This window comes from Zootermopsis nevadensis, unplaced genomic scaffold, assembly GCF_977971745.1.
Source record: "Zootermopsis nevadensis isolate Lab colony 2312 unplaced genomic scaffold, Znev_1.0 Znev_ptg000022l, whole genome shotgun sequence".
Classification (NCBI taxonomy): domain Eukaryota; kingdom Metazoa; phylum Arthropoda; class Insecta; order Blattodea; family Termopsidae; genus Zootermopsis; species Zootermopsis nevadensis.
In genome coordinates, this window is record NW_028259154.1 from 24,448,208 (window position 1) to 24,461,953 (window position 13,746).

Genomic DNA, 13,746 nt, shown 5'->3' on the forward strand with positions numbered 1-13,746 from the left:
CTGTCATGACCGGAAGCACGTCTGAAATTATTTCATGGATGACATGTTGTACAGACAGGGCAGTAATAGAAAGAGCACTGTCATATTAAACCAACCAACTTCCATTTTGCAAATTTCTCAGTACATTCTCCCATAGATACACCATCACACATCTGTGTAACACTGCTGACTGGCAGTTTAGTTTGTGGTGATAAATTCATGTTGCAAAACCCCATTAATGTTCACAAAATGAGCATGGTCGTGACATAAAAGTGAATCTGTCTGGCCTCTGCTGGATGTTCAAACAATGGATATTTCCACTGTAGCAACTGCTGTTCTGATTCTAGATCACATGTGTAAACCCAGGTATCACTGCTTGTAAGATCTTTGATAAATGTATACCATATTAAACCTTCTAATCACACAAGGTCACTTTTCCTTTTGTTCATCTGTTAACAAACAAGAAACAAATATGGAAGAGAACCTTTGCCTATTCATATCTACCGACAAATAATAATGATGGCATCCATAACAAAGATTAATTCTCTTCACACGTGACTAGTGTAACAAATGTCTTGATGAATTAACTCTCTAACCCTTTCAACATTTCCATCTCTTCTGTCTGTGGATTTCAATCCTTCAACAAAGTTCATCTTCCACAAAAGTTCATCCAGCTTTGAATTCTGAAAGCCACTTGTATATATGTGCTTTTACACAGTGGCTTCCCAAAGGCTGTTTGTAACATGCTGTTGCTTCAGAAGCTGTTTTACCAAGACTGAAATACAACTTTATACACACTCTTTCTTATCTTGAAATTCACACTTAAAAACATGCTGCATATGCCTTTATTAAAATGCTTCACATATGAAAACATAATGTTGTATACAAGGCAAATTATTAGTGAAAGCATACTCTATATAACAATTATCAGTAGTTTCATTACGAGAAGATTCTTGTAATTTTAGGGGTCCCAACTAAAATGGCAAATGGAAGTGCCAAAGGAAATAAGTTATCATAGCAAGGAGATACTGTCCTAGAAACACTGAGGAAATAATAAAAAGCCTGAACAGAATACAAGTCAGTTTAGATGGTGCTGAGCTAACCTGGCAACATGTACAACATGGACAAATGACATGTTCATGGCCATAACAAAACTACATCTTCTATAATACCTCAATATTAATTTATACATGGATTATAGTTATTCTATGAAATAAAAACTGTTAAAAATATGGTTCATGTGCTGTTACAGCATTCACCAGACTGTGCAAGTACTGAAAGACAATCTGGTCACCTGTTATATTTAATAAGCAACATCTCTTCCTCATTATCCACATCAACCAACCAAAGGAAGTCTGAAAAAATGTAACTGCCATGTCAGCAAAATGTAATAAATTATTTTCAAAACTACAGAATATTTTCAAAACTAGTGTCTTCGACAATATACCTTTCCTCTTCACAACCAAATTTAACAAGACATTTGAAACAGCACTTACCAAACTAGGATTTTCAACAATATATGGTTCTTCTTCATTGTTGTCATTATCTTCTGGTGGAGCATCTACTTGCATTGGCTCCACGGCACTCTATAAAAACAGGGAAAAATGAATGTATCCACTTGCTGAAGCAATGATTTTATTTTAAATAAGACATAAAAAGTATGTTAAAATGGCAATGTTTTGATACAAAAGTCTGACATTTTAAAGACAGCAGGCCGTAAGCCAAGTACTTCAAAATTTAAATGTTATATTACGCAACTGAATAGAAGTAAAACATTTTTGCAAAGACACATAAATATCATGACAATTTCATGTTTTAATTTTCTCCATTCCGAATAAAAATACACATCCAAGAACCAAACTCATGGGTCTAAGTATAAACTACTTGATACATTATCTATCATGATTCAATATGCCTATATGAAAAAGAAGCCATAGTACTTATAGGACGCCCGTGAGTCCAAAAAATGAGTTGTTGTGTTTGCACCATCATATTACCTAAACTTACTTGAAAAAGAACCTGCTTCCCCTGCATTGGCAGCGGCATTATCATACACGGCGTCTCGTTTACAATACCTAAACTGCGAGACTTGCACCAAAGCAATGCCAAGTACGGAGGCCACACTGCTTCATTTCTTACGTTTCCTAGTCAACCGCGTTCGAGAAGTACAAACACGCTGAACGCGTCAAAAACAGGTTGAAATGAGCACAATGCGGATTTATTCTTTGCAAATAGAAAATATATTGTGTTATACCGCAACTGTAAACCTGAGGCAGCTTAATATATAAATTGTTTAAATTCTATAGTGAACACATCTAACAATTTTTTTATAAGAAATGAAGTTGGAAAACATGCGTTCTCTTGTTCACAGTTGTTCCACATAATGTTCAGTGTTCAGTGATTGACATCGGCTATAATCATAGCTTATGACTATGACCAATGCTGCTACATGCAAATCAAATACACAGAAACTACATTTGCATTTGTGATCTGTCTTCCAGATGTTGGTGTTATGAGGGGGCAGCATTGTCATTATACGTATGGACAACGCCACAAATTGGATGACCAGGGTTAATTTTCAGCAGGGTAGAATTTTTCTCAACTTCCAGACCAGCCTTGAGGCCCACACAGCTTCCTGTCTGAAGGGCACAAAGTTCTTATCTTGCAGGGTTTGGGGGAGGGCATAAAGCTAAATTTCTTACCTCCATCTAATGTCATGGTGTGCCATTACCTTTACTATGTTTTATTATTAACAACACCACTTGATAGTTTCCATTCTGAGTTTTATTGGACAAAATGTATACAAATGACAGCAATAGCATTATAATATTCCAATGATGAAAAAAACATAATTTAAAGTACCCATGGTTTATAGTTATAATGAATAACTCAATTCAGTATGTTTGTATTTATTTACATATTCTTACACAATACAATTACAAATTCTAAACAGCTTTTCCAGTTTAGGCAATATCAGTTTGTTTGCAGGAAGTTCATTGTGCCTGCTTGCATAGACTGATCAATACAGCCTATTGGATAATTTTTATTTATTTACATATATTATTAAATTTGTTTCATTACACTAAAGTAAACTTACTAGCTATGAATAGTTTACTCATAGCTGTAAAGGTAGGGTTTGGCAATGCCACAAGATTATTATATTAGTACCATATCCAAACAGAACACGTACATATTCGACAGTAAACAAGGTGGGCAAAATAAAAAGCCTCATAGAACGTGATGTTGAACTTTATTCCACTTACAACAAACACTATTTTGTATGTGTAGATTTATTTGTAACCCTTTGTTTTATTTTTGTAAGATATGTGCTGTTCATTAGTGTTTACACATATTCCACATAAGCTAGTTTAGTCACTATATGCTATGATTAACACAGTCAAAAAGCCTTATCAAGATTGCAAAACATTCCTCATACATCACTTTTGTTACAAACTATTGAAACTGCTAAAAATTAATCAAAGAATACATTCTAATGATCTTCACTTTGCTTAAGAGTACTGCCATATTACCAGCTACAATAATATGTTTATATAGCTGTGCTACTTCTTTTTCTGCCTTTTTAAACAACATAACATGTTCAAATATGTATTTGCTAAATTATTTTAAATCTGTATTTTCTCATTATTGCCTGTTTATAATATATTCAGGATTATTTGTACAATGGTATGGTATAATGTACTGCATAAGTGTAGCAGTATGGCGTGACCAAACATTAAAGAGCAATAAAAACATACCATTACCAAAGCACACCTACCTACTATTGTTACACACACATCCATTATCACAAATTGACCAATTACCATATTGAATGGTGAATTAAATTTGGATTGAATTCATCATGTGCAGGATAAAGTAAAATGGTAGGTTCTTGTGAAAACAACACATAGAACAACAGGCTATCTGTAAGCTGTACATTCATCGCCATTACCCTCATGCACCCACTAAAAAGCAAAATGAGCACAGAGGTGTACTAATAACACTGTATGTTTGACATGTTTCTGGTAATCAGTTGAAATTTCTATCCTTTACCCATGCAGTATTCTTAAATTACCTAAGAAACAGTTACCCAAATACATTTAATCAATGTATATGGTCTTTTAAGTATCACCAATCAAATTTAATACATGATGTTAAAATATGGTAAGTAATGGTCCTTCAAAGAATTTTGATGTGAAAAAACATATACATTCAGCTAAGCTTAATCATCTTAGCTTTAGTATCATGTTTACGCCACTACTACACACAAAATCTTTATACTGAAATGAAAGAACAAAGCATCTCACAAAACATTAGGTTTCACGACCTTGAACTACATAGCAGTACACGAAGACCAGTCAATGCAAACTTTGTAGGACAGCAGTTATCACAACGTCCATCATGCATCTGAAAACTGGGTCATCGCTGTTTTCACCCTGCAAAAAGGAAACAAATATTAAACATCAAGCAAACATGAAAAGAAATGGAAACAAGCTAGTATCTTGTACCTTTCCAACTACCATTTCCTCATATGTTAAACTTCATGTTCTGGGTTCCCTCAGATCATTTAATAGCAAAGGCCATGGGACTAATTTATGGATCCTATAGATTTTGAACTACAGACCTTCTGTACTGTAGTCTCTCATCCAAGTTTTTGTCTCATCTCCAATGATCTCCAATTGCCTGATGTGCACTGATCATCCTTACAGATCACACTATGGTTTGGAAATATAATACATACATGTTTTATACATACATCTGCTTGCTATTTTCTGAATTGAAACACACATACTTGTCAAAGAGAAGTGTGTCAGATGTCATGATGAGCTGCTGAAGTAATTTGTACACACCAAGGTCTCGCAGTCGCGCCTGGCGCTCACTTGATCCTGCTTCTTCACGCCATACCAAATTTGAAATGCAAAAGATAGCTGCAATCTGTAACTTCACATTGGAGTGCATCTGTGGATACAACATTATTTTACTAAAAAACAATTCACTGCATCCCAGCGCTATAAGACTAGCTAATTAAACCCTTTTCAGTTAATATTTTGTTTGGTGTGTCACTGCAGTCTCTACAAATCAAATTAATTTCATTGAGTCATGACTTATAACAAAACTGCTGTGTTACAGGTATCAAAGAGTTGGAAAAACACAAAGCCTACCCTTCTTTCTCTGTATGCATTTAGTGAAAGGTACATTCAGTTTTTTTTTGTAATGATTATTACACCTGGAGAACCAAGACAGGGCATTACATTCAGAGTTTATGTGAACATAAGTTACACATGCTTACAAAGATCAGGCAGGATATGAAAATAGTAGTAACGGAACTTACCATGTAATCAGTAAGTTTCTTCAGAACATCTTCATTGGCCATTATGTATTCCTTAGCTAATTCTCCATCACCAATATTAGCCAGAATGCATAAAGCCTGCTCCTTGACTTCTGCACTATGGGTTCCTTCTAATATTAGCACCACAGCCTATAACATCAACAGTTACCAGCACAACTGAAGCTTCTGATAACACAGCTCACACTCTGATGCAATCCTGAGCCACTTCACATCCGCACAATCCATTTCAAAATTAGTCTTTCTCTCAGTCTTCCCAGTAGCTGCACACCATAAGGTCTCCCTGACAAAATTTTGTAAACCTTCATGCAGAAATGCAAGCCATAGTATGCTGTGAAGCACACTAAGCTAAGCTAAGCATAAAATAAATTGCTTTTTAATTAAACATGTGGAAATCAATTACAGACACCGGTCATACATTTTATTTGATGATACAGCACACACAAGCTGTTCTGTAATAACAACAATGTTGTTGCAAAAATTCAATCACTGTTTATTACTGTGTAAATAATTTCAGAGTCATATTCATATTTGCAGAGCAAGGCACAGCTGTCTCTGGAATCAGATACAACAAATACAATTTCTGTATAGTACCTAAAAACTCAAATTTATAACCATAAAAACCCTCTTATTCAACCTTAAAACCCCACTTTGCAACATCAATCTGTTTTCTCAAAAGTTCTTTATATATTCTGAGTTTTATCCTGTCTTGCAAGTGGTCTTTTTAAATTTGGTTTCTTGACAAAATGTTTAACCCATTTCTTCTTTCCCCAGCTGTGACATGTATCCTATTCAATAATCATCCTTGATATGGCCACTCTTAGGTGAAGACTTCAATATAAAATAAAATTATCAGGATACATGACACACAGAAATTTGAAAGGAGCTGTACTCAATATGAATTTCTTTCCATGATTGTAATATCCTTTTACTACAAAATTCTCCACTCATCGTACAATCTACCTACCTGCACATGTAAATATGAAACAACATTAATATATAAAGTATTCAATTTGTATAAACTGGCTTCTGCATGTACATTTTTGTTACCCAGAATAAATCCTTCTTGAAGTTTGGTAAATGTGCCAGTCACTCAAACTTTACAGCATCAAAATAACACACAAGAAACACATACCTGCATAATCTGATTACCATGAAGACCCATAATGTGGTCTATATGAGGTTTTGTTGACAATAAGTTTCGTAACAACCCCAGCGTCTTCATAAGAACTACTTCTGGATCAGACAATAATCGAAAAATCTGATCTGTGCCTAATGCATGAAGGATTTGGGACTTAATCTTCTGTTCAGCCTGGAATGCCATGTTCTGGGGAGAAGAAAAACAATGATTTTACGCAGAAAACTTAAACTGGTTAAGGTTACAGCTATTTCAGTTCTTGTAAACTGGAAGAAGGGAAACACAGTTCTCTGAAATTCATATTCTATGCATAAGACAGGAAAATCACATCACTGAACACAATCTGGTCTACATAAAAGTGAACAGTAAAGCTGTCCACGGACCTACGCACTACTGCATTAAGGTATAGAATGGGTGCTCCAAACATTCCACAGTTTGGAACCAGATGGATGTAAACAATTACGTTTACAGTCTCGTGTCTTCATCCCTAAGAGCACGGTCCTTGGAACCTATCACATGGGAGGTGAATCCCAATACCACTGTGGACATTGTGGTGGTTTAAAGAAAAATCCAAGGACTTGAACCCCATCCAGGCAGCCCATAATGTCACCTTAATGAGAAACACACTGTAATACTGATGATGTAAAACTTGCATGTACTTAAATTCAAATTTGTTCTCCAATTCTGAATAATTTTTATGATAGGGCTATTTCTATATGTAATTGTATAATATACAAATTCCAGTTATTTAAAAAAGTCATCACTAATTAATTAATTAATTGCAAGAAGTAAAGTCCTACAGAAACTGATAGTAAGTTCAGCTAGTCAAGGAATTCTCTGCTTTTTAAGGAACCAGAATGTTCATTACCATGTTCACAAGTGCCTGAAACTCATCCCTGCCCTGAGCCAGAGCAATCCATTCCACACTCTCTCAACTTATTACCCTAATACAAATTTTAATATCCTCCCATCTATGCTCAGATCTTCCAAATAGTTAATTCCCTTTAGGGTTTCAAACCAAAATGTTGCTGACATTTTTATTCTCTCATGCCCACTACATCCCCCACCCCGCCCATTTCACCATCCTAATAATATTTTGTAAAGAAAACACATTATGGAGCTCCTCATTATGCAATTTCCCCATTCTTCTTTAAAATCACCACTAAAGCAGCCAAAACCATTAAATGTTGATACAGGAAAAAACAAGTCAGCATTTGACAAATAAATGGGTAAGATTTGGCAAATTGAATTGCAAACTTACCAGACACAAAGAAACAGCAGTAACTATTATACCATCATATAAGGTCACATTACCATAAGAGCCCATATCCCATTAAGTCGTAATGCTGGATCCTGACGTCTTGTAAGTCCACAGAGCAAGTCCACGGCACCTGACTCAAGAATAGGTTCTTTACTGGGGGAGAATTCAAGCAATAAATTGCAGAGTGTAGAGGAAGCAACTGTCAAGATATCATCAGAAGCCCCCTGTAGAAGCTGCATCAGTGGTCGCCACACTGAATGATCCTACAAAGACAAAAATATAAAACTCACAATGTACATGTGAAATGAAATAGAAAACTCTGCTCTGGTTCCTGTCATGACAGCTACCTGGAAGGTGGTTCGAAGCTGCTGAACAGATCGAGAAAGTGAATGGAGACATCGAACAGCAGCGAGCTGAACTCGTGGGCTTGGGTCCTGAAGCCCACTAACAATATGGTCCATCAGGTTATCTGTTTCAATTATTTTCTTGCGTATATCTTCATCATTAGCTCCCAATGATGCAAAGGCCTGTAAACACCATACAATATACTTTCAGCTCCATCAATATTTCCTATAACAACAACAATGAATTTCAGATGAATATTACATGGAATCTCAATACAGGTAGCCCTCGATTTATGCCGGTTCAATTTGCGCAGATTCAGAATAACGCTGATTTTGAAACCAGCAAGTCAAAAAGTGAAAAAAATATATTTTACTATTATTTATAACGTTTTACATTGTATCTCGTACTGATTCTTATACTACATCATAATTCTTACATTGCTGATTTTGAATAAAAATTATAAATACAGTCATCTCTGCAATTACGTATGTTTCGTTAACGTGAATTTGCTCCAATGAGATCGATGAATCAGTAAAAGCATTACATTTGTTACAGTATAATTAAATAGCAACATTTACTCTGAAAGCTGCTTGCTTCATGTCCTGCGCTATCTTCACCTCCTGCTCCAATCTCTGTGCTGTCTGACTGGGAGTCAGCTGCATAGACTGTGTGTGTGATGGCTCTGGCTGGTATCGCAGCAACTCGGAAAGAGTAGGGACCAGATGATTTGAAATGGATGCAAGACGTTGCAGTTCAGTGTCAACTTCTGTTAGATATGCTAACGTCTCTGCTGCAGTCACCCTTTCTTCACAAGGCCGATCTTTCTTACAAAGACGAACCTAGAAAACAAATCCAACTATTATGAATTTTGGGTACAAATCAAACACCTTAACAATTTCCTTAATAATAGCTCATCACATAAAAATGTAGACGTGGCATAATACAATATCTATAAAATATCATAAACATTTATTACAACCTATTTTAATATAGCAACTATAAAAAATACAAGAACAAAATATATCTCTAAATTGTGCAGTGTGACAACAAATGAGTCATTATGTTTGTAAACTGCAATGAATACACAGAAAATTCTGAAATTTTGTTACAAGCTACTATACTACACTTGGAAACATATTATAAGCTACATCTCCTATATGTTCATGTTTGTTTCTCACTCATTATGCAATGAAGTCATCTGAAAACTCACCAGGCATGGAAGTGTCCGATACAAAATCTTTGGATCCTCAGCACTAATTGCAACAGCTCGGTGCATATAGGTAATACACCTTGCTGCTGCCATCTGCATTTCACTTGGCTTGTCCCTTGCCATTAGTCCCACCAACAAATCAGGGACAGACTTTCCTCCAAAGCTACAAGAAGCATATTATACCAACAAAGTAAACACAAGGTAATTAATAACAGTTACATTTATGAATATTTTCAATTGAAAGTATCCTGGTTTCAAGCAGAAAATCAATCAACATCTGCTCTTTAAGTGAAGGTAAGACTGTCACTCTGTTCAACTATGCACTATCCCATGAACACAAATCACTGCGCTTAACTAAGCAAATTCAAAATGTCAGCATAAGTTGGAGTTGAGTGATCATCTTGATGCCCCAGCCACTTTATCAACAGAGACTATCTGGTACTAGCAGAATAGGAGGATAGATGGACGAAGAGCCATTCTGTGTACAGTGGCCAAAAATACAACTATACGCTCCAATAAGAAGGGAGGAGGGAAGGAATTTCTGGAAGTATCAATCAATTTCAAATTCTTAATTTGTTAGACTTACACTGGAATATTATTACTTTAATTTTTGGACTTCTGTGCAATATATGAGTTCACACACGAATATATTATATGTAATGACATAATTTTTTCTCTAAATATTTTTAATCAACACCAATAGCAACCTCAATTTACAATTTAGCTAACACGTTCCACATACACCAATATTCTACTAATATATACAGAATGCAGAGCAAATGCGCACCTGGAAGTTGCAACAATTGCCGACACCTTCTGGTTTTGGAAGCACATGTTGGCTAGGCAGCGGAGGCTTGGCATCTGAACTTTGTAATGTGGAGAACAAAGCAAAGCAGCCAATGCAGGAACAGCTCCCTGTCCACAGAGTAAGTTCTGGTTATCTAAGGTCTGAAAGAAAAATGGTGATATCATGTTACAAATACTGAGTTACACGAGTCGACTCAATTGCTAATAAGTTTAAAAAGTGCAAATACACACACAAAACCTCCTTCAAGTGTATATAGTTGTTCTCATTTCTTGGGTAACAATACTGTGACATATTTAACACAGCTGCTCTATAAACAGAATTCACAGAATAGTAGAACAATGGTCTGTGATACAATTTTGTGATCAGACTTGTGAATGACTGACAGTTTAATATGGCACAGAGGAAAGTTCATGAACAGGTAGAAAAAATTAAAAGACAGTGGACAAATATCAATAATGTATATTCTGGGTGCCTGTCAATTGTAATGTATTGAAGGTAAAGAGCTCGCAATTAGTGCATCTCAAACAACCAAAGACCGATAACAGATAGAACTAGCAAGTCGTGGAAAGTGGGGCAAGAACGGCTTAAGACCCAGCTAACACCATTTAACTCTTGATGGAATAAGTGAATCAACGAAGCAAATGATTGAAAAACAAGATAAATATACAGAAAAACAAGACATGTTCTACTACTATGTCATTATTTTATCAAAACTTATAATAAAATTACCTTACTTCTTTACTCACCATCAAACTTTTTATCATACTGACTTCACATTTTAAATGCAGCAAACAATAAAGAATTTAAAAGAAAGAGTTTTAATATACATATTTATGGTCTTTACTTAAAATTCTACAAATAAAGTCAGAAAATTAATACTCAGGTATATCCTTGTATTTATTTGCATTTCATTATCAGTATAGTCACCAAGGTATTTTGTGTACATTAAACAAGTGATAAACCACTGCAAAAAAAATGAATCCCAATCTTTAAAACTGGGTTAGGTACACATTTCTTCCACATTTCCATGTTTCAACACACATCTATACAACACATTTGACTTTTATTTTGGGTATGACACTGACTACTCATTACCATCTAGTGCCAAGAACAAGTTAAGCACAAGTGGGAACTATACCTACCTCCTCTACTTCCCCCATGTCTTGGGGACAGCTTTATTTTTTTCCCACACCACAATCATAAACCTATGGCAATTCACATGAAGTTCCTTACCTTGCATCCTGCGGTAAGAATGGTGGCAATGCACACTTGGTTGGATACAGAGTGCGGGATGAGACTTAGGAGATGTAATGGTAGATTCTCGTCCTGACAAACTAGTCCAACGGGTGCACATGGGAATTCAAAGATGGTCCGTAAACACCTCAGACATGCTTCAATCAACCTTGCTTCTTCACTGGCCAAACCTGACACAACGTCCATGTAAAATGACAACAGAACAAGGTATGCAGAAATTTTAACATTTACACAATCAGTGTATTTCAGGCATTGTTATTTATCCATTCATGTTCACTCAAATTCTCTTAAGAATTATTTTCATGTTCATTTAAATAAAATAAAAACAATCAACAAAAACCTTACAATATGAATCTCTTTTTATTTCCTGCATATAAACAATTTACAACATACAGCTGTATGAAAAACAAATGTCAGGCACAAAGCAATAAGTATTCACTTTAGAATATTGCATGCATGTACATCTGCCTCTCTATACAAACTCTGACATTAAGTATGACAACTTTTGGCTTAAGAATGTATATTCTAGTTAAAATTTTGCACAAGGTTATACCACAAAGATTATAATATGGATGGATGCATTTAAAGAAAGAAAGGTACTGTATGTTTTTTTGAACTTCATGTTTATGTAAATGGATGAAATATGTATTTAACAGGACAAATAACACTTACATACAGGATTCATACCTAAGCCATACAGCAGCTACATTCCATCAGTGTTTATCAGCAATCCTTTGACTAGCAACTACAGTACAGTAAATACAAATGCAGTTAAACTTCATTATGTAAATAACATAAAATTTACCATTTATTAGTACTGGTACAACACCCAGATCTACTAAAGCCTTAATATGGTCCTCTGTTCCCTTGGCTAGAGAACCAAGAGTAATTGTTGCTTCGACCTTGATCTGCGTTGGCATCATGTTATCCCCAACAAGCTGCAGTAACCTTGGTACAACGCCTTGCGCAATTACATGGCCTTTCTGACGATTGCTGCCAATAACAGAATTTTTTAGGCACCTGGAATATACATACCATTACAATTTACATATCAGAGGCATTAATCAATCAGATGATACCAGCACATGAAACCTTCAAACAGTTCTGGGACATAAATGAAAATGTCCATGTTATGGCAGCCTGACTGGAGCTGCTCATGTATGTCAAGATATGTATGTCCTATGTACACAGTAGAATCATTCATTGCCATTAATCTAGACGTGTTTTATCCCACAGGAGATGGAGAAGTGTGTGGAAGGTTTTGAAGTGGGGATATGGATCCACTAAGTACATGACAATCCTTGATCTAGTTGCTACCATCATGAAGAGAATCAAGGTATCATTGTTGTTATAAAACTTTAAAAGTTAATATGTATATGGAAGGATAACTTTATTTTATTTATTTACAAGTTCCAGAAATCCAATAGTGGATATAGAACACGTCACAAACTCAAGTATAAAAGCATAAAATACATACATTAAAGAATTACATCTAGACAAGCAGCATACTAAATACAAAAAAATATAACTAGTATAGATGTATGTTAGTAAAATCAGGATTCAGTATAAGTGATAAAATAACTTAATGAATTTTTACCATGATTATTAATTACAGGTTTTATAACTGTCAAAAAAGGTAACTATTTAACTTACACAATAGCTTCCAAGCATTTATCTTCTTCTGAGGAATAGAGTTCATCAACATATGAACGTGAACACTCCACATCCTGAAAAATTATCAACAAGCAACTAAAACTGCTCTCTGCAAAGATGTAGTCCATATATAGCACTATTCTAGAAACAGATGCATTGACATATTTCACATTCACATCCTAATTTTCATTTTGCCATCAGTTCCCTGTTACAAAATCACACTTACTGAGATGTTCACTATTTGATTTTGCCCTACATCTGACAAAGACTACAAAACTTACGAACAAAAGAACCATTTTAAATGTGACTAAAAACGTTATACATTATCAAATGTTGACACTTCAGTGAAGGTCTCAAACTAAAATCGGTGGGCTCTTGTTATTATAATTCAATGACTGTTAATAAAGGGGCACTGAAAGAGACTGGGTGATACAAAGTATAGATATTGCATTTGCAACACTTAAATATATATTGTTAGCTGAATCTCACACACTGATCGACAGCCCCTAGCCAACACGTCATGCGGCTAAACTGCATCTAGAAAAAGAGTTAGAGATGTATTAATTTTGCCGAATCTGTCAGTTACAATTGTATTTACCATGAAAGGGTGCATAACAGACACCATTTTGAAGGTAAACTTAATACCACAAAACTCGAACGAACAGAGTTTCAAAACCAATAAATCTCCATCACGCCTTCTATTATCAAAAAATCCACAGCAGACAAGACTATACTAGACACGAACACAAGGTAT

The 13,746-nt window shown here is 35.2% G+C and overlaps 2 protein-coding genes and 1 long non-coding RNA gene across 8 annotated transcripts in view; 1 reads left to right on the top strand and 2 right to left on the bottom strand.

Moving 5' to 3' along the window:
* The window catches only part of CSN1b (COP9 signalosome subunit 1b), an 18,529-nt gene extending 16,346 nt beyond the window's left edge, over nt 1-2,183 (bottom strand). Inside the window, exons 1-2 of one of the 3 annotated variants that reach the window (XM_022060927.2) lie at nt 1,987-2,144; nt 1,476-1,565 (exon numbers count right to left, since the gene is read on the bottom strand). In XM_022060927.2, coding sequence (XP_021916619.1) covers nt 1,476-1,565; nt 1,987-2,031 — 135 coding nt within the window. In that variant the 5' untranslated portion in view covers nt 2,032-2,144. Of the gene's footprint in view, nt 1-1,475; nt 1,566-1,976 lie in introns of all 3 variants that reach the window. The other 2 variants (XM_022060926.2, XM_022060928.2) reach the window with 2 other exon arrangements.
* On the top strand, nt 2,094-3,403 carry LOC147873054 (uncharacterized). Its single transcript, XR_015536296.1, has 2 exons — nt 2,094-2,174; nt 2,481-3,403. It is a non-coding gene; the product is annotated as an uncharacterized LOC147873054 (long non-coding RNA).
* Nucleotides 3,213-13,745, bottom strand: LOC110828311 (armadillo repeat-containing protein 8). Of its 4 annotated transcripts, none has more exons than XM_022060922.2 (13): nt 13,591-13,745; nt 12,993-13,066; nt 12,145-12,359; nt 11,319-11,509; nt 10,065-10,225; nt 9,278-9,440; nt 8,646-8,906; nt 8,070-8,249; nt 7,776-7,985; nt 6,459-6,650; nt 5,309-5,455; nt 4,769-4,935; nt 3,213-4,412 (listed from the first exon to the last, which is right to left on the bottom strand). In XM_022060922.2, the coding sequence occupies exons 1-13, from the start codon at nt 13,615-13,617 to the stop codon at nt 4,376-4,378; spliced, it is 2,025 nt and encodes a 674-aa protein (XP_021916614.1). In that variant the 5' UTR covers nt 13,618-13,745; the 3' UTR covers nt 3,213-4,375. The 4 variants fall into 4 exon arrangements, with proteins under 4 accessions (XP_021916614.1, XP_087209394.1, XP_087209395.1 ...); XM_087353268.1 differs by lacking the exon at nt 13,591-13,745 and adding an exon at nt 13,482-13,552; XM_087353269.1 differs by lacking the exons at nt 3,213-4,412; nt 4,769-4,935; nt 5,309-5,455; nt 13,591-13,745 and adding exons at nt 5,475-5,606; nt 13,482-13,559.
* Between the last annotated feature and the right edge of the window lies 1 nt (nt 13,746).

Bases quoted from the DNA above. Each gene is read 5' to 3' on its own strand.
- LOC110828311 (XM_087353268.1), bottom strand. From the start codon at position 13,529: ATGCAGTTTAGCCGCATGACGTGTTGGCTAGGGGCTGTCGATCAGTGT. The intron at 11,510-12,144 runs GTAAATTTTATG...ACGTTGTGTCAG, and splicing joins TGTACCAGTACTAATAAATG to GTTTGGCCAGTGAAGAAGCA. The intron at 7,986-8,069 runs GTAGCTGTCATG...TTGTCTTTGTAG, and splicing joins AGCTTCGAACCACCTTCCAG to GATCATTCAGTGTGGCGACC.